This window comes from Gopherus flavomarginatus, chromosome 24 (assembly GCF_025201925.1).
Source record: "Gopherus flavomarginatus isolate rGopFla2 chromosome 24, rGopFla2.mat.asm, whole genome shotgun sequence".
Lineage (NCBI taxonomy): Eukaryota > Metazoa > Chordata > Testudines > Testudinidae > Gopherus > Gopherus flavomarginatus.
Genome location: NC_066640.1, coordinates 7092229 through 7111673, shown reverse-complemented (window position 1 = coordinate 7111673; position 19445 = coordinate 7092229). Strand labels below are relative to the sequence as shown.

Sequence of the window (19445 nt, the reverse complement as noted above, 5' to 3'; positions counted from 1 at the left end):
TGGATAGGGGTCAGGGCAGTCAGGGGACAGGGAGCAGGGGGGTTGGATAGGGGGTGGGGTTCCAGGGGAGTGGTTAGGGGATGAGGAACAGGAGGGGTTGGATGGGGGTAGGGTCCTGGGGGGGCATTTAGGGGTGAGGAGTCTGGGGAGAGGCGGTTAGGGGATGGGGAACAGGGGAGGTTGGATAGAGGGTGGGGTCCTGGGGGGCGGTTAGGGACAAGGGTGTGGATAGGGGTCGGGGCAGTCAGGGGACAAGGAGCACGGGAGGTTGGATGGGGGTGGGGTCCCAGGGGGGCGGTTAGGGGATGGAGAACAGGAGGGGTTGGAGGGGGGTAAGGTCCCGGGGGGGCAGTTAGGGGCGGGGGGTCTGGGAGGGGCGGTTAGGGGATGGGGAACAGGGGAGGTTAGATAGAGGGTTGGATCCTGGGGGGCGGTTAGGGGATGGAGAACAGGAGGGGTTGGATAGGGGGTAGGGTCTCGGGGGGCGATTAGGGGTGGGGATGTGGATAGGGGTCAGGGCAGTCAGGGAACGGGGAACAGGAGGGGTTGGATAGGGGGTAGGGGCTCAGGGGGCGGTTAGGGGTGGGGATGTGGATAGGGTCAGGGCAGTCAGGGGACGGGGAACAGGAGGGGTTGGATAGGAGGTAGGGTCCCGGGGGGCAGTTAGGGGCAGGGGGTCAGGGAGGGGCGGTTATGGGACAAGGCACAGGGGGGGTTGGATGGGTCGGGGCAGTCAGGGGGTGGATAGGGGGCGGGGGCAGGCTGTTTGGGGAGGCCCAGCCTTCCCTGCCCGGCCCTCCGTACAGTTTTGGAACCCCGATGTGGCCCTCAGGCCAAAAGGTTTGCCCTCCCCTGCCTTAGCTTGTACTGCTCTGACTTTCCCCTTAGGCTCGTTCTCCTTGAAGTGGATGGGAACTTTAACTGGTACAAGCCTAGTGGTGATGGCTGGTGACTGCGGTGCCCAGACTGCTCACTACGCCGTGCGGGCCAGGGAAAGGGAGGACTGATTCTGAGTATGCCTGAGAGAGGGGCCAGGTGGGCGCTTGGTGGGTTTGTGGAACCCTTTCCTAGCCCAGCATTTCCCTGGACGCCGTACCAACGTGCTCCCTGCTAGGAGTGCCGAGTCCAGGACGGCTGCAAGTTCCTTTGATAACAACCCCTCACATTTCGATGGGGCTTTCCATCCCCGAGCACTTTGCAGATGACACACATCCCCGGGGCTCACCGCACCCTGCCACTGCTGGGCAGCTGCCTTTGCAAAGCAGCCTACCTGCGGCTTACCGGCGCATAGCGATGGAGGAGAGGAAGTGAAGAATGCTGGATCCAGTCAAAACTGGAAGAGGAAGGTAGGGAGGTGGGACTGGAATTCAGCCAGCACACCAGCCTGGTCATATGAAAAGTGTTGTGGAATCTCTAATGACCCCAAGGGGGCAGGATGCTAGCCCCACTCTTCTGGTTTACTTCTCCCAAAACGGCACCACTCCCCGCAGCGCTGCAATGGGGCATTGGATCAGTGCTGGCTCTGAGCCCGCCACGGACTGAATCCTGCTTTGAGCCGGGGGTGGGACTAGATACCTCCTGAGGTCCCTTCCCACCCTGAGATTCTATGAATCGCCAACGTCCTCCCTGTGGTGCACATATGGGGTCCTTGGAAACAGACCTGACCCTGCTCAGCAGCTGAGACCAACCCCCACTTCCTCCACCCAAGTCTCTCTTATTTGGGAGTCGGCATCCTTGCTACCTGATAATGACGCACTGGTTCTCTCCGTCGATCAGCATGTTCCGATACATATTGTCGGTCAGAGCGTAGATGTGGGGCGGATTTTCATACTGAGCCTAGAGGCCAACAAACGGACGATGAGAATAATGGTTACTAACTACAACGCAGAGTCTAATGCATAAACCAGAACCCTCTTGGGGAGCAGTGCTTTCCCTGGCAGGATAAGAGACAAACATCCACCACCTCCCTTCTCCAGGTAGGCACTCAAACAACCTTAACTCTGCCCTATAGCAATGCCATGTGGTATGACCAGTGGTTCTCAACCTATTTACCATTGTGGGCGGCGTATGCAGCACTCTGTGTTATGCGGGCTGCATCCATACAATACATACACGACCTTTATGGCCCTGAGGATGTCACATGGGCTGCAGCTGTTTGCGGATTGGGCCGCAAGCAGCCCGTGGGTCGCAGGTTGAGAACCACTAAGTATGACAGTTGCATGGTAACGTTTGTGACTCCAGATTATTTTAAACTGATTTTTAAAGACACATTTGATTTTTTTCATATTTTTTCCCCCTTCAGGCCAGAATTAAGGTTTTTTGGCTGCGTTCTCTGTGGATTTCCGTATCTTAATACCTTTAAGTTTCTTTTTAGTGTAACCTTAACTCTGAAGTTCCTGGGCTTATAAAGCTGTTTTTTGGAATAATGGCAGCTGCCGTTATTTTTTTATCCTCAGTTGCTGATATGTACTTTCAACTTTAACACAGGTTGTGTTTGGAAATATATAATGCAGTAACCCCGATAGGTCCCAGAGCTGGAAAGGACACAGACAACCAGGGAGCTGCTCATGGTCATCCAGCAGATCATAGAGTGAGTGGGACCAGAACTAGGCCACCTGACTCCCAGTCCGAGGCCCCAGCCTGGGGCCCGTTTATACAATCAGTTAGAAACATGTCTGCACCTTGCACGTCATCCAAAGGCACAAGACAGAGTAGCCTGAACAAGGAGTTATGTCAGACAGCCCCGCCCGTTCTACCCCCCAAGACCAGCCGGCCTCCTCACCGCTCCTTGGTACAGCTCAACCTCCCGGTCCGTAAAGTAAGGCATCTGCTTGAAGGGATTGACTGAGATGAGCACTGAGCCAATGTAGGTCTGAGCTATTTGTTAAGGGTCCGTCAGCTCCCCTCTTGTTCCTCCTTTTCCCACCCAGCCCCACGCCCCAAACATGTCACGGTACCCAAAGCCAACAAGACCCAAAAGGACCACAGTAGATTCAGGTGCATGGTGAGGATTTTGATACAAGAGATGGGTCCAGATCCCCTCCGCCCCCAACTCTGGAACCTGGGGAGATTTGGAATTTGGAACAGAACTTGGCAGAGGTGCGGGAACTAGGGGTGCTGCCGCATCCCCTGGCTTGAAGTGGTTTCCATCACATCCAGGGTTTACAGTTTGGTTCAATGGCTCTCAGCGCCCCCCGTCCACTACACACATGGTTCCCTCACCCCTGGAACTTGGCAGCTTATTGAGTGGCTCGTTGCAGACAGTTCCCCATGGCGCAGTTAAGGCCCAAGGAGAGTGATGGCAGATGGACCGTTCTGGGCTTCTCTGGCTCCTTCTAACTCTGGGGCCATGGACCTGTCACACCGATTGCCATCCTGGGGGAAGGGGCCACGATGTGGCACCTTGATCAGCAAGAGAATTAAGGGGCAGTAGCAAGCAGGGGTGCTGGAACAATTCGTATACGGGGGGTGCTGATGAGGGGAATCATGGAGTTGGTGTCTGTTATTCCTACTTCAAGCCAGGGGATGCGGCAGCACCCCTATTTCTAGCAGCATTGGCAGCAAGTAAAACACATGATGTGCCTCCCCTCCTCCTGGTGAGGGAAGAGCCAGGCTGCAGAGAGCTAATGGCACAACTCTCTCCTGCCTGGCAGCTTCCTGACATGGGGCTACAGGAAGGAGGCACTGGAATTTCACCAGGGGGGATGTTGGAGGGGTTTGTTCTTTGGGACCAGTTCAAAAGGCAGAAGGAAAATCAGATCCAGTGACAACCAAGGACCAAATTTCAGGGGTTCAGCTCCCATTTAGGCACCTCGAGAAAGGCCTGGATTTTCAGCTGTCACACTGCGCTCTTTCGGAAAGCTGGCCACTTATGTCAGGTGCCTAAGGGGGAGCTGCGCGCTTTTGAAAACCGGGCCCCAGTTGTGGGTGCCAATGCGGTGCACTAGTGAAAACCCTGCCCGTAGTGGCCAAGAGGTTTCACGAAGCCTGTCCTTGCCCGGCAGCACCTGGTGGGTGGTCTTCCTCAAAAGCCTTGACCTGCAGAACAACAAAGCGTTATTGCTGCAATCTTGAAATGGGCTGTGCTCACATGACATCACCTCGTGGTGAGGCTGTGTTGCCACCACATGAATGCAGAATGCCAGCTGAGATAGTCCGTGGGTGTGATCCTGTATTGGAAAATGGACACTGCACTAGATGGACCAGTGGTCATGTCCTATGCAGCAGGAGGTTGGGCACTGGATGAAGATGGGCCAAGGATCCGATCCAGTGTAAGGTGGCTCTTCGCTTCTTAAGACCGCGCCTAATGATGCATTTGCAGACTTTTCACTTCCTACCCCAGCTCAACAGGATCTTTCTGCAGCCTCAGACTGGATGAGAGCCCAGGACAGGCCCGTGAAAACAGGGGCCTCCCTGCAAAATCAGGTCCAGGTGATGACCCTGTTTGTAGGTGCCCAACAACTCTGAGTTGTGGCCTCCCCAGAGCGTATGTAGCAAGCAAAACAAGTGGTGAAAATCGCAGCCTGTTTTGGAAGGGCGTTCCCCAGCACGGCTTTGATGTGGTGAAACAGCTGTGCCACATGAAGGGAGCAGAAGGCCCGGTTTTGCACAAGGAGCAGAGCCTCGTCATTCCAGCGGGGAGGTTTACGGGCCACACTGCTCTTGCCGGTAGCACACTCCAGCGTCCCCAGTCACTGTGGCTTGGCCAGGGGCCTCAGGGGAGGGTCCGTGTGGAGCACAATCGGGATGGAGCACTCTGCTGCTCATCACAGGTTACCACTATTTCCGGCCACCTCGGCGATGCTCACCCTAGCCTGCCTAATCGCCTGCCTAATCGCCCGAGTTCCTTCCTTTCTAGTGAGCCCCACATACAGCCAGCCTGTCTGCACAAAAGGCCTATAAACATCTTCGCATGTGCCAGAAGCAAACCCCGGGATCCCTGCAATGGAGAGAATTTTATGGGCTAGATCCTCAGCTCGTGTAACTCACCAGGGCCCCACTGAAGTCGGTTGAGCTACACGGATTCATGCGGGCTGAAGATCTGGGTCCAATGAGTGACATTTACAACACCCTGTGTGCACTTTGCCCAGTTGTTATGATCAACACTCAGCACTTCATAGGTCTCAAAGCCCTTTATAAAGGGGGTACAATTACCTTCCTTCTACAGGTGGGGAAACTGAGGCACAGAGACATCTCACAGCTTGCTTAGTGAGCCGGGGCGGGGTTGGGGAATAGACCCCTGGTGTCCTGACTTCTACAGCTGCACCTTCTGCCTGTCCCTCCTGTAGACCTGCCCCATGGTAGCTGCCCCAGGTGGATCAAAGATGGAGGCCCATGCACAGGACACCCCAAAGACAGAGAGATATGAGGTGGTGAGCAGGAGGGTACTGCAGTGAGGGGCTATGGGGACAGCAGAGCAGCGGGGACCGTTACAATGGAGGGGTCCGGGAGAGGAGGGTGGGTTTTACAGTGGGAAGGTGTGTGGGTCCAAACAGAGCTAGGAGAAGCCTCACTCCCTGCGGCAGATGTTTAAGCAGGACGTGTCCCTCTCATGCCCACGGGGTTCAAGAGGCCAGGGGTGGCTTGTCCCCCAGGAGACGGAGTGACCATGGGGAATAGCGTGTCTCTTACAGAACGGGAAAGGGGGAGGAAGAGGAGGTGCAGGGGCTGGTGTTTCCTGTGGAATGCAGAAGTGCTCTGGACTGACTCATGGCTGAACACTGGGCCCTTACACAGCAGCAGAAAAAAAGGAAGGGGGAGGTTTCTGGTTTTTTTTTTTTCTTTTCTTTTCTTAAAAAAAACCAAACAAATGAGCCCACTCCAGCCCTTCCGGGCTGCTGTCACAGGCAGGAAAACCCGCCCTGAGCTGTCGCAGAGCACGGCCTTGTAAGGACACAGCCTTGCCTTCGGTGGAAACCGCAGCCCACTCGAGCGGAGTGCGCGCTGTCTCTGGTGCGCTGCTCTTCCCTGAGACCTGCCGTAGCTCACTGCTCCCATCTCCCCTGTGGGGGAACATTGTTCCCAGCCCGCTAGCCGGGGAATTCGGTGCTCAGCCATGCCTAGGAAGATTTCCCTGCTGCCAGCTGGCCGCCTCCTAGCAGGGATGGGACGCAGGAGCAAAAGGAGCGCTCTGGAGGGCCACTGGGACGGCAAAGGCCCTTGTCTGGGCACAGGGCCAGGCTCAGTCTCATGCCTCTATGGGTCAGACCCCGTGATAATCAAATATAAGGTCAGGGGGAGTTTATGTCCTCAGTCTGGTGAGCAAGGAACCAGCCAAGCAAAGAGTGACGCTGCAGGTTGTGCAGACTGTCTCCTCCGATCGCCATCGCAGCGAGCTCCTTAATGCCACAGCCCTGATATAGGCACGATCAACACCCATGGCGGCAGCCGTCAGAGACTCGAGCAGGAGTGGGGGGCTCCACAGAAACCTTCTCCCTTCCCTGGTGCGGTGCCCCATGTGGATGAGCACCAGGGACCTGTGGGAGACTGAGATCCCAATGCATGAGGCTAAGTTACAGAACTAGGACCCTACAAATGGGCATCTGGCTGCGTACAGTCCTCAAAGACCGACTAGGTTAGGGATGGAGGTGAGGCAGGTCAGCGTGAGGTGCAGTGGGGCATCAGGGCTGAGACAGCAGGGGGTCTTGGTCTTCCCAACATCCTCTGGCAAAGAGTTCCACAGGTTGACTGTGCATTGTGTGAATTGTCTAGGTCCCTCATTTTGTGAGGGACCTAGACAAATTAGAGGGTTGGGCCAAAAGAAACCTGATGAGGTTCAACAAAGACAAGTGCAGAGTCCTGCACACAGGACGGAAGAATCCCATGCACTGCTACAGGCTGTGGACTGAGTGGCTAGGAAGCAGTTCTGCAGAAAAGGACTTGGGGTTACAGTGGACGGGAAGCTGGATATGAGTCAACAGTGTGCCCTTGTTGCCAAGAAGGCTAATGGCATTTTGGGCTGTATAAGTAGGGGCATTGCCAGCAGATCGAGCGACGTGATCATTCCCCTCTATTCGGCACTGATGAGGCCTCATCTGGAGTACTGTGTCCAGTTTTGGGCCCCACACTACAAAGGATGTGGAAAAATTGGAAAGAGTCCACCAGAGGACAACAAAAATGATTAGGGGGCTGGAGCACATGACTTATGAGGAGAGGCTTAGGGAACGGGGGTTATTTAGCCTGCAGAAGAGAAGAATGAGGGGGGATTTGATAGCTGCTTTCAACTACCTAAAAGGGGGTTCCAAAGAAGATGGATCTAGACTGTTCTCAGTGGTGGCAGATGACAGAACAAGGAGCAATGGTCTCAAGTTGCAGTGGGGGAGGTTTAGGTTGGATATTAGGAAACACTATTTCACTAGGAGGGTGGTGAAGCACTGGAATGGGTTTCTAGGGATGGGGTGGAATCTCCATCCTTAGAGGTTTTTAAGGCCCAGCTTGACAAAGCCCTGGCTGGGATGATTTAGTTGGGGTTGGTCCTGCTTTGAGCAAGGGGTTGGACTAGATGACGTTCTGAGGTCCCTTCCAACCCTGAGATTCTATGAGTAAGAACATAGGAACGACCAGACTGGGTCAGACCAAAGGTCCATCTAGCCCAGTATCCTGTCTTCCAACAGTGGCCAATGCCAGGTGCCCCAGAGGGAATGAACAGAACAGGGAATCATCAAGTGATCTATCCCCTGTCACCCATTCCCAGTTTCTGGAAAACAGAGGCTAGGGACACCATTCCTGCCCGTACTGGCTAATAGCCATTGATGGACCTGTCCTCCATGAACTTATCTAGTTCTTTTTTGAATCCTGTTATAGTGTAAGAGGTGCTGAAGGCAGGGCTGGAGTGCGTGGACATTGCTGTGTGGCAGGCCAGGACTGGCAAAGCAGAGGTGCTAAAGGGCAGAGACTGAGATGCACCAGCATAGCTGCAGTCAGGTTGCCCATAACCTTGCGAAATCCTCCACTCCATCTTCTCCTGTTTCACACTCCACCCCCTCAGCCCTGCTGAGCCAGCTGCCACCCTTGTATGCCAGATGAAGAGAGGCACAGCTGCAGCTCCTTTCGGAGTCCATTCGCCTATTCCTTAAATCCAGGAATTTCCCCTCCCCAACCCAACATTGCCATAGAGTGCTCCCAGTCCACGAAAGCATCGCTCCGGAGAAGCCCGGGTTCGCTTCTTGAGTCTGCTCAGCTGGATCTGCTCTCTTTGCTGGCATCCAATGACAGGGACATGTGCAATCAGTGAGACTCCCAGAGCAGCCGAGCATGCTGTGTCCACAGGGGCAGACCCAGCATTCAGCAAAGGTCCCCGTTTTAGAAATATCCTCGGGCTGGAGCAGAGCAAAGCGTCGTGCTTTAGAATGGCCGATGCCAGAGAAGCAGCTATGGGCCGCTCAAGAGGCCTTAGCGTAACCCACAAAGTCAGCCGCTGGGTCACAGTGCTATGGGGGAGCACAGCCACACCGCCAAGGTGAGGGGCTGACAGGAAACACAGCTGTGTCAGCTTGCCAGGGGCTGGAACTGGGCCAGTGAGGGCTGTCTGCCGGTGATGCGGAGCACATGGGTGAGGCTGGCCGAGCCCAGGGCAAGCTCCATCTGCAAAGAAACTTTGGGCTGGAGGCTAATGGTGTTGGCACTGGGATCTGGGAAGGATTCCAGTGCTGGCCCCAGAGCCTAAGTCCTTCGGCTGGGGTGCAAGGTAGGAGGACACCACATGGAAAGAAATAATAACCCGGCTTCCTCCCTTTTAGTCCTCATGGGGGGTTCCATCCCAGGACCTGTCCGGAAGCAGCTCTGGTGTGGTGCACAATGGCCTGGGGGCAGGATTTGAGAGGGATTGTGCAGCTTAGCTCAGGGTGGCTAGCTGAGATTGCTGCTTTTTGTTTTTTTTTGAGGAAAATATTAGCCATCCTGGGTTGCAGAGCTATTTGCGAGACAGCAGAAAGAAAAACAGCAGGGCTCACGCTTCCTGGCTTCTGTTCTTGGCTCTGGGAGAAGAGCGTGGCCTTGGTGGTGGCACACAGAATAGCCAAGCACGTAAACGGGGCAGATTCTTTCTGAAACACAGTGTGGCCGAGCGTTGGGGGTGCTGTGCCAGAGAACTGGGTTCTGTTCTCAGCTCAGTCAGAGGTTACCTGGCCTGTGAAATGAAGAGACCAACACTTGCTTGTCTCATAGAGAGTGCTACGAAGCCTTGCTCAATTGTAAAGCTTGCGAAGAACCAGCAGTGGGCGAAAGAGACGAGACTGGGTCTCCTGGCTCCCAGCTCAGTGCACCTTCCCTGTAACACAGATGAAGGAACAGAACAGTCTCCTGAACGTAGGGACTGACTGCAAATTTGCCAGGTGGTGCATGGAGGCAAGGAATAGTGCCCCAGTGCCCAGACCTAGTGGGGGTGTGGATCTTGCCACGTGAGCCAGTCCTCCGGAGATAAGGGGACAAGGAACTGACATGAATCCTTCAGCAGCTGTCACTCCATCGGAGGCCCAACATTTAGATTTTGTAAAGATAAAGCCTTCTCCGCTAACTACAGCAAGGGCCCGATTCTCCATCATCCTGCCTCTTGTGCACTTATTGTGATGGGAGTGCAAAACACAACCCTTCCACTCAGGGAACATTTCGCACCTCTTTGCACAGTGGCACAAGTCACAAGGCAGCACAGAACCAGGCCCGCAGAGAGAAACTGGCCTGACTCCAAACAGATACTAAATGGAAACGTTATTTCATGATTGGTGTTGTTTTATAACTTGTCCTGCTGCAGTGCTGGGAACCAAAACCCCAAAGTGCTGTCCGAGGGATGAGAGCCAGGAAGTGAAACAGACTGGTGTGGTTTCTGCATCTGAGCAGATTGAAAGGCACCAAGTCAATAAGCAGCGTAAACGATAGGTGAACAGATTTCTGTGCGGGGCAGGGCAGTGGGCGCATGTTCCGTTATGCTCCATACTCTGCACTGGCTGTCCGTTCATATCGGGGAGCCATGCCAGGTACCTGAATGGTGTAGGCCCAGATGTTTCAGAGGATGCCTCTCTCCCGTGCCCTGTTGCAGCTGGTGCGCTCCTGCTGTCTGTCTGAAGGCTGGAGCTCATCGGAACTGGCTGCCGGCTCCCATCAGGGATACATTCAACTCTTACGGTGATGCATCTTTGCGTGCAGGCTTTCCACTTGGTGAAGGTTCTGGATTCTCCTGTCACTCAGCCGTGCGTTCTTTGGAGGCTCCAGTACCGTCCATGCTAAACTCAGGTGTTCCAGCCAGCTCCAAAACCGAAGAGGCGTAACTGAGGTGCCGGTGTGTTTTTCCATGACCATTGCCCTGGTGCTGCTGTGTAAATAGACATCCTTCTATAATGCTTCCTCCGGCAGACTGGCTCCAGTCAGCCTAGTTATCCCACACCTTGGTACCTTGTGTCATCCAGCCAGCCCTCTGCACTGGGGAATTTATACAGACGCTGCACTGGGCTGGCCACAAATATAAGAGATTGTTCCGCATGCTCTCGCTAGGACTGTCCAGAACTGTTTTTTGATGGAAAATTGGGTTTTCAACCAAAGAATTTTTATGTGTGAAAAGCGTTCAGCTTCTGCAGAAAATTTAGATAATTCATAAAAAACCAAAAACTTTCAATTAAAAACGTCTCATGGGAAGGGTGCAGTTCAGTGGCGTATGTTCCCATTCGTCTCTATAGGCCAGGCTTTCTGGCTAGACTACATCTTCCACGATGCATCTCCCTTCACCAACCGGGTAGAAAGTGGTGCACCATGGGAGATATATTGAGGTTCCTTGTATTCCTCTTATGGCCAGCCTGGCTTTTTGGCTGGATGACATCTCCTATGATGTAGTGCTTTCTACCTTATTGGTGAAGGGAAGGAGATCCTGGCTGTGATGCATCATAGGAGATGTAGTCTGGCCCGAAAGCCCAACTGATCCAAAGAGGAGAATGGGAGCATAAGTAACCAGAACTATAACTCCCATGAGGCACTGCTGCCTCCATTTCAACTGGAATATTTTGTTTTTTGGCCAAAATATTTCACCAAAGTTTCATATTTTTTCAGTGCACTGCCTGCCCTAACCCCCATTTTCTGACCAGTTCTACTTTTCATATGTGGTTTTCCTTCCCCCATGTACAGGAGCCCCCCGGGGGAATAAGGACGGGGCAAGAGGGACAGTGGTGTATTTTAAAAGAACTGTTGTTACTGCTCTGCTTGCCAGTGATCGTTCTCAGCACTGTATTTCCCACAAGCCAAGGGGCCCGTAGGAGAAAGCGGTGAGTTATGAATGGCCAGATCATCATGGCATGGAGGCCATGGGTCTGACTGAACCCATCCTGCAGATCTGGGGGAAGTGAGCTTTCCAAGGGTACCTGGCCCGATTGCTAACCCTGAAGGCCAAAATATCAAAAGCCCTCAGGGCTGGAATTTCAGAAGCGCTTCGCACCCAGCAACACCCACTGAGACACTCCCCAGCACATTTTCAAGTGAGCTCAGCACCCTGTGGGCAAAGCTCTTTTGAAAATCCAGGTGCTTGTTTTGGTGCGTAAATGGGAGCTGACTTCGTTTGAAATTCTGGCCCTGATTTTGAGCGCCGGGAAATTCTGCCCCTAGTGGCCCAGAGGAAGTGCGCACTGGTCCATTCAGCCTTTCAGGTGTCATTGCTTCTCGAGCCTTCCTATGCGAAAAGCAGGAGCTTCCATACACGGATTGAGACCGGCTGCTGGTTTTGTGGCTGCGTCTGAGAGTGCCTGCATCCATTGCTGAGTATTGTTCAGAGACTCACAGGAGATATCCCTACGCCTCCAACCACAACAAGACAACCGGGGACTATTTTCCTCCTGTATCTCCAACCCTGGAAGGACATTGCTGATGAAAGAGCCGGGGCTCACCCCCTTTACAGGGACACCGCCAGACCCGCCCATAAAGGGAAAACCTAGAATTGCCAGGACAGACCCCAGAACTATTCCACTGCCTTACTGCCCCAGGAGTAGCCTGTTTTGGTTTCTATGAGATGCCTCATGCCCAGCACAGCCCCTGGAAAGGATACGAAGATGTAATCATCCAGGAAGCGCTTTTTAAGATTTTCCACAATAGCATCCTCAGAGATTTTGGAGAGAAGGACCATGTCATCCACTCCACTCTGCTTGACATTGTGGCTTTGCCAGTGAAACCGCTCCTTGCTGCCCTGTGGAGAGATGGGAGAGAATTACGGCATACAGCGATGCAAAGGGAATGCTTTCGAGAAAGCAGTGTGGTCCAATGGTTAGGACTTGGGTCTGTGAGCCAGGACCTGTGTGTGTGTCTGCTCCTTGCTCGGCCACTGACTCACCATGTGACCTCTGTACCTCAGTTTCCCCATCTGTAACTTGTGAATAATAATGTTCTGGTCCCTTTATAAGGTGCTTTCAGATCCCAGGAATTACATAAGAGCAAAGTGTCACTATTGTTTATGGCTCTAACTCATTTCGAAGATATTAAAAGTGAAAGTCTCTGCTAGTAAAACAGAGCGCAGCTGCAGCAAAGTCAACGGAGCCATACTAATTTGCAAGAGCAGAGACTTTGCCCCTGAATTTAAATCAAGTACCGTTATCTCCCTCACACACACTCCTCCACTCCCACCTGCATGGGCTTGCAAAGATTGGCCTGACCTTTGGCACTAGCCCATATTATGCAAGCAGCACTTGTTGGACACATCACTTTTGGGGCCTGCTGCGAAACATTGCCAGAAAAGCTCAAAAGGCTCCTGTGGGGAAATGAATGAGGGTTGGGTAGGTGTGGGGGAGAAGGAAAAAGCAGAGGCCTGTTTTGGGTGCAGGCTTTGCCATGTTCTGCAGAATCTGAACTCCCAGGACGTTCCAGTACCAGAGCCTCCTTCCCCTCCTGCGAATCACAAGCTGGGGAGGCCCAGCCTCACAAAGTCGCCTTGTTTTGGCAGCCATAGCAGTCCAAAGTCAGGAGGAAGCAACTGCAGTTTACGCTTTAGGTGGCGTTACCACCTCTGAGGTACAAAACACCAGGACAGTATTTGGTCCTGCCATGAGGGCAGGGGACTGGATTCGATGACCTCGAGGTCCCTTCCAGTCCTAGAATCTATGAATCTATGAGATTGGGATGAGCCCGGGCCCATCAAACTGGACAGCAGGCAGCGTGTTCTGAGCGCCCTGACAGATTTCCTGGGACAATACCTCAAAAACTGGACAATCTGGGAAACCCTGGCCAGGCGGCAACCTTGGCGTTAGCCCACTTCCATCCTGCTGGGCTGCAAGCCGGAGGTGCTGCATACAAACCTCACCCCACTATGCTATCAAACACTCACAAACAAGAATGCTTCTCTGTGCAGCACCAGTGTCCTGTGCTCCCCCACATCCTATATCGGTCTGTCTCCACCAGTTATCTCTTGACTCCAACATGGTGATCTCACCCCACACCAGGGCACCCCTGGCAGCCAGCCACAGTGCAAAGGATGAGCCCTGCCTCAGTTTCTCCTTGTCACTGGGGCTGGCTGAGTTGCCCACCTCTCCCTATGGACCCAATCACCAGCCATCTCACCTGGTTGGGAAAGGAAATATGTCCTCCTCCAAGTCCAGTGATTTAATTGGGGTTGGTCCTGCTTTGAGCAGGGGGTTGGACTAGATACCTCCTGAGGTCCCTTCCAACCCTGAGATTCTATGATTCTATGAAAGGCCCACTCTTAGGCATAGTTTATAATTGCAAGCTTCAGCAGCTCTCTCAGAGCAAGATAGTTCATCAGTCCCAAACAGGGGTTTTATAGGGACAATCCTGATATTTGGGGCTTTGTCTGATACAGGCGCCTGTTACCCTCTCCCCATCCCCAGCCTGATTTTTCACACTTGCTGTCTGGTCACCCTAACCCCAAAGCCTTGTCCAGCTACGTCACACCCAGTTCCTCCGTCATTCTTCCCGGTCCCATTCTCACGGCCTTCCACCCAAGAGTGAACAAACCCTGCCTCACAGTTCCCACGCTCCTGTTCTGGGGCTTCCGCACCACTGGTCTTTGACCAACTTCTTATGACTCTTTCCCTTCAACCCTCACCTCAGGGCTCCTCTGAGCAGGCTTCCAACAGAGTTCCACACCCGTAGCCCCTCCACCGGCAGATCCCCCTGCGGGGTCACCCTCGTGCCGAGTCGGTTCTTTCCATTTACCCAGGACCCCCCGCAAAACTCTTCCACCTAGTGGGGTTCCCCAGGTCTGTCACACCAGCTCCTCTTCCCTCCCAGTGGCTTCCAGCTCCTGCTCTCCCAGGTCCCTGCCACTCTCTTCAGGGACCCATCCCCCCACTAGGGAGACCATATTTTCCCAAAGGGAAAACAGGACACTCCCATGGGGCTGGCCCGAAGTGCCCCCCGCATGCAGGCTGTCCTGAGTCCTCCCTGCCTCCTGCCCGGTTGGGGCTCACCTGAGGTCCTTCTCTACCCCAGCACGCAGGACTAGCCTGGGCTCCCCTGCTTCCTGTCCCTGCTGGGCCACCCTGAGGCCCTCCTCTCCCCATTGTGCACAAGGTGGCCCGAGTCCACCTGCCGCCTGCCCCTTCCAGGCTCTGAGACCTCCCTCTCCCCAGTGCCCATGAGGTGGCGAAACGGTGTATTTGTTCAGTTTGCTCTTGCCAACTGGTGATCAGATGGCAAGAGCAAATGGGACAAATGCCCAGTTTTGCCCACCCTCTGTCCTGTTTCAGGAAACCTGGCATATGAGGAGAGGTTACAGAAAACTGGGCGTGTTTAGTCCTAAGAAAAGAAGACCGAGAGGGGACCTGATAAGTTTTCAAACATGCTAAGGGGGAAAGAGGACAGTGATCAATTGTTCTCCATGGCCATGGAAGCCAGGACAAGAAGCAATGGGCTCCATCTGCAGCAAGGGAGACTTAGGTTAGACGACAGGAGAAACTTTCTAACTCTAGAGAGTGAAGCTCTGGAACAGGCTCCCAAGGGAGGCTGTGGAATCCCCATCACCAGAGATCTTTAAGAACAGGTGGGACAAACTCCTGTGAGGGGATGGTCTTGGTTTGCTTGCCCCTCCCTCAGTGCAGGGGGCTGGACTAGATGATCTCCTGAGGTTCCGTCCAGCCCAACTGCTCTATAGTTCTGTGACTCTCCCTGAACGGCCACATGGCTTGTTATAGCGGCCAGGTGCCCCCTACCAGGCCCCAATGGGAGGCAGCCAATGAATTGCAGGTGAACCAGACCTGTTCCCTCTTAAAGGAACCAGTCTCCCCCGTGACACTTGGGCCCAGATTCACAAAGGTTTTGAGCCTCGTAACTCCCACCGACGCCACAGAATCACAGAACTAGAAGTTAGGAGCCTAAACACCGTTCTGCATCTGTGTCTCAGCTTGGAAGTGCTTTGGGGTTTTGTGTTAGCTGTTGGTACAGTGCTCAGTACATTGAGGCCATGGCTTCTAGGTGCCCTCCAGTACAGATACATTAATATGTATAATTCATCATTTCCTCTCTGTGAGAGATGAGTAGGAATTTCTTGTTTCTGTTTTTCAGTGCATCACAGAGGAAGTCTTCTGAGGTTGTCTATCTTTGTACTCCCATGGCAGCTGGTTGGGAGGGAAGCTGTGGCCTGGGGTTTAGGACTTTCAAAGGGGATCAGAATGAGCTGGGTTGTGCCAAGTTAGTTTCCCTTGGTGGCTGCCATTTTGTGCTAAACTTTCATTAAAAAAAGTATCTAATACTTAAGCCAGCAAAGAAAACCTTCCAGAGGGTGACCCGGGTGTAAACTAATGCAGTGATGACTGCTTGTGTCTGCAGGCAGCCTGAAACAACAGCTCTGAGAAGTTATCTTAATAGAGTGTTAACTCTGAAACTTAATAACGACAATGTAAATATCAACTCTGTTCATCACTTAGAACCTGGTCAAAGCAGACAAGAAAGAATCCAGGTTATTATGGTGTGATGGGCTGCTCAACCCACTGTGAATAGCATCTTGTTTTGGTATCACACGGTGGTGGTGCTGGGCATGTGGGAGGAGTTTGGTATGGGGGCGGAGCTGTGGAAAGTACAATCATTTATTTATCTCAAGGCTGACCCTGCTTTGGTCACTCCTAGCCTGTCTCTTCCTTTCCAGCCTAGTTCATTGCTCTAGTGAATCTCACTCTGTTTCACAGACACCATCCGGCAGTCCCTAGCTCAGTGAATCTTCTGCATCTTGCTGCTGCTGCTGCTGCTCCAGCGTTTCCTTTTTTCACTTGACGTGCAGCAGCACCAGCTTTCACTTCTCCCGTCAGCCAGTTGTTTCTTGTGCTTCTCCTTTTTTCTTCTCTTCCTCTTTTGCTTTGTTTTCCTCTCTCTCCTGGATCCACAGAGCTGATTTTGGACTCATGGTTTCAGATTGTGCCACGTACTAATATAACTCTGGCCCAAGCATCCAGCCTCTCCCACCAGATTCACACAGGAAAACACCTGCTCCCTTTGTCCCCTCCTCTGTCACATGTACCGCTCCTGTGCAGCCGGACCTCGCCAACCAGCAGGTGGAAGGCATTCTCTGATGAGGTCGCATCCACTTGTGCAGATCAGCCCATTTCCCAGCCCTGTCATTCCTGTACCTTCTCCACTGTGTCATCTGCCGCGTGGGCCAGCAGATGCTACTCGGCTGGAGCAGCCATGGACATGAAGCCTTAGATATGTAGGAAGTTCCAGCTTGTATAGAAGGCTGCACCAACACAGGCTACTCTCAACTCATCACACCTGTCCTCTGCTCTCTGCATTGGCTCCTCGCTGAATTTTAAATCAAATTGAAGGTCTCAACGCTTATCTTCAGAGCATGTCACAGCTTGGGCCCAGGCAATCTGAAAGTGCCTAAAGCTGCAGGATGAAGGCTTAGAGTTGACAATGGTGGTACCATGCACCCCTCCAGCCCAATCGGACATTCTACAACAAGGACACAGCTGATTCATGCAGCAGACAAAACTTTCTCGGGGGCTGGCCTGAGACTGTGGAATGAATTTCCCCAGAAATCAAGGCCCATCGCAAACCTCCCCACTGCCCGTTCCAAGTGCAAGGGGGTCTTTCTTTGCCCTTGCCTTCTTCAACATAACCACCTAGCCCCGTGTAGAGTTATAAACACCACCACCACTAAACCCTACCTAAAAAAATAAGACACTCCACTGCATGTGCGCCTTTTGGGGAGAGGACGAGAGACCAATCAACATCTGGCAGATGCTGGTCATCAGAACATAAGAATGGCCAGACTGGGTCAGACCAATGGTCCATCTAGCCCAGTATCCTCTCTTCTGACAGTGGCCAAAGCCCCACAGGGAATGAACAGGGAATCATCAAGTGATCCATCCCCTGTTGCCCATTCCCAGCTTCTGGCAAAGAGAGGCTAGAGACACCATCCTGGCTAATAGCCATTGATGGACCTGTCCTCCATGAATGCATCTAGTTCTTTTTGGAACCGTGTTTAATTGCTTAATACATGACTGGAAGGTGCTCGGACACAGGGGTGAGCGCAGAGTAAGAACCTATCCAGAATAGACTAGGAGAGCAAGGTCCCAAGGGAACACTGGGGTTCGTCGCTCATGGGCCAAGTTCAGCCCTGCTGCAGCTGTACTGATGAGTGTGGCCCCCTCCTGTCCTTCGGCCTGAGTCGCATGAGGTCGGGGAGGGGGAAATGTTACAGTCCCTAGGTGGAGACAGATGGAGGCCACCAGAGACCCCAGCCACATCTCTTACTAGCCGCGGGACCTGCTGTTGGGCTGTAATACCAGGCGTGAAGCTGAGTCGTACAATGGGAAGTATGATGACAAAAAATGCTGTTATTCCATATGAACCCAACTCCACCTCCCTCCGGGTACCCAGGGCACAAAACTCTTTCTAGACGGAACTGTCACAGGATTGCTGCTAGGCAGCAGGGATCCTTAGCAGGCAGGTCTCTGTGTACGCAGGATTTTGAGAGACCCTTAGAGAACTCATCCTCTTCTTCCCTCTTTCTCTAGTTCCTTGTTTGAGTTCCTCCATCACCCACTCTCTTTCTTCCTAGTAAGACGTTATAAAAGAAACCCAGTGAAAATGGGATCATAGTTCAGATTAATCATGCTGGTTTCCTGGCATGCTATTATTAGCCAGACTGTTGTATGACTATTCGTAGCATTTAAAACTGTGCAAGCAAAGCAAGGGGCTAATCGAGCCTCATGCTTCAGGGCAGGTCAGCTGGTCCTGACAAAGGTCAGGAAGGGATTGTTCTTCCATGCACAGCAATTCGCAAAGGGCCAGACGCATTATGGGCCTTTATGGCCTTCCTCTCAGATCTCTGGGATTGGCCATTACCAGAGCCAGGATACTGGTCAGACTTGGCAGGCCAATGGTGTTATCTGGTGTGGGCATCCTGAGCTTGCTGCATTAAAGGGTTAAGGCAAATAGTTTAACTTCCTGTATCACGAACAGGCTTTTGATCAATAATACACCCTGATGCTCTAATAAGCCATTTCAGCCATACACTTGGCACTGTGGGACTCCAGACAGATGGCTGGTTCTCACCTTAGATATAGACAACTTACTGTTTCTTGATCAAACTTTATGGAGTTAATGTGCCTCAATAAACAGCCGCAATGGGACATTCCTGGTCCCATTTAGTTCAATGAGAGTTTTGTCACTGACTTCAGCGGGAGCAGGAATTGTCCCCATGACAGCACTTCTCCAGCACCTTCCATTAGAAGAGCTCAATGTCCTCTACAGATATGTGTGAATTAGGCCTCACTGTATTCTGGGAGGCAGGGTACCCCCCTCTTACAGGTGGGGGAACCGAGGCACAGAGAGGTCACACTGAAAGTCACGCACCCAAGGTGTCGCAGTGCATCAGTGGCAGAGTCTGGAGCGTGTGATGCGCAGGCTGCAGCACTGACCACTAGCTGCATGCCCACCCTGTCACACATTGACCCCTGCCAATGCAAACTGTGAACGCACGTTTGTGTGTCTGACTCATTCTTCACAATAAAGCCACAGAGTGAAGGGAGGCCCTTCCACTCTAGCTAGGCCTGCTGAGGGAACTCACATGCGCACGGTTGGAGGATAGCGAGCTCTCTGTCTGGCCAGAAGGAAGTTCTGGTCTAGGGCTTAAATCATAGGGCTAGGTGTCCGGAGACCCAGGCTCTAGCCCCAGCCTCCTTACCGGCAAACTTAAGTAACTATCAGTCGAGAAGACGGCAATAAGTGAATTTGCTTTCACAACTGTTAGCCCCCAGTTCTCCTTTTCCTTCCTCAGTAGCACCCTGTGGTCTCGGCACAAACCTCAGGTCCAGCTTCTTGCAAAATCCCAGAACTCAAGGACTAGGGCTTGAACGTGTTGCCTGCAGCATTTCAGATGATTTCAGTGAGAAGGTCACATACATGCAGCCCCCCTCACCCGGGAGGAGGGGGGTTCAGCCCTCACTGCCAGGGGTCAGAAAATGCCCGACCAGGGTCCTTTTCCTCTACATTCTCAACAATGGGGGCCTTTCAGATCCCTGGAC

General features: G+C 52.9%; 1 protein-coding gene across 2 annotated transcripts in view; it reads right to left on the bottom strand.

Moving 5' to 3' along the window:
• The window catches only part of MYO1F (myosin IF), a 49167-nt gene that overhangs the window by 24820 nt on the left and 4902 nt on the right, over positions 1 to 19445 (bottom strand). For both annotated transcript variants that reach the window (XM_050934427.1, XM_050934426.1), the window contains 3 exons: positions 12020 to 12157; positions 2783 to 2872; positions 1742 to 1836 (listed from right to left, as the gene is read on the bottom strand). In XM_050934427.1, the coding sequence (XP_050790384.1) occupies positions 1742 to 1836; positions 2783 to 2872; positions 12020 to 12157 (323 nt within the window). The remainder of the gene's footprint in view (positions 1 to 1741; positions 1837 to 2782; positions 2873 to 12019; positions 12158 to 19445) is intronic.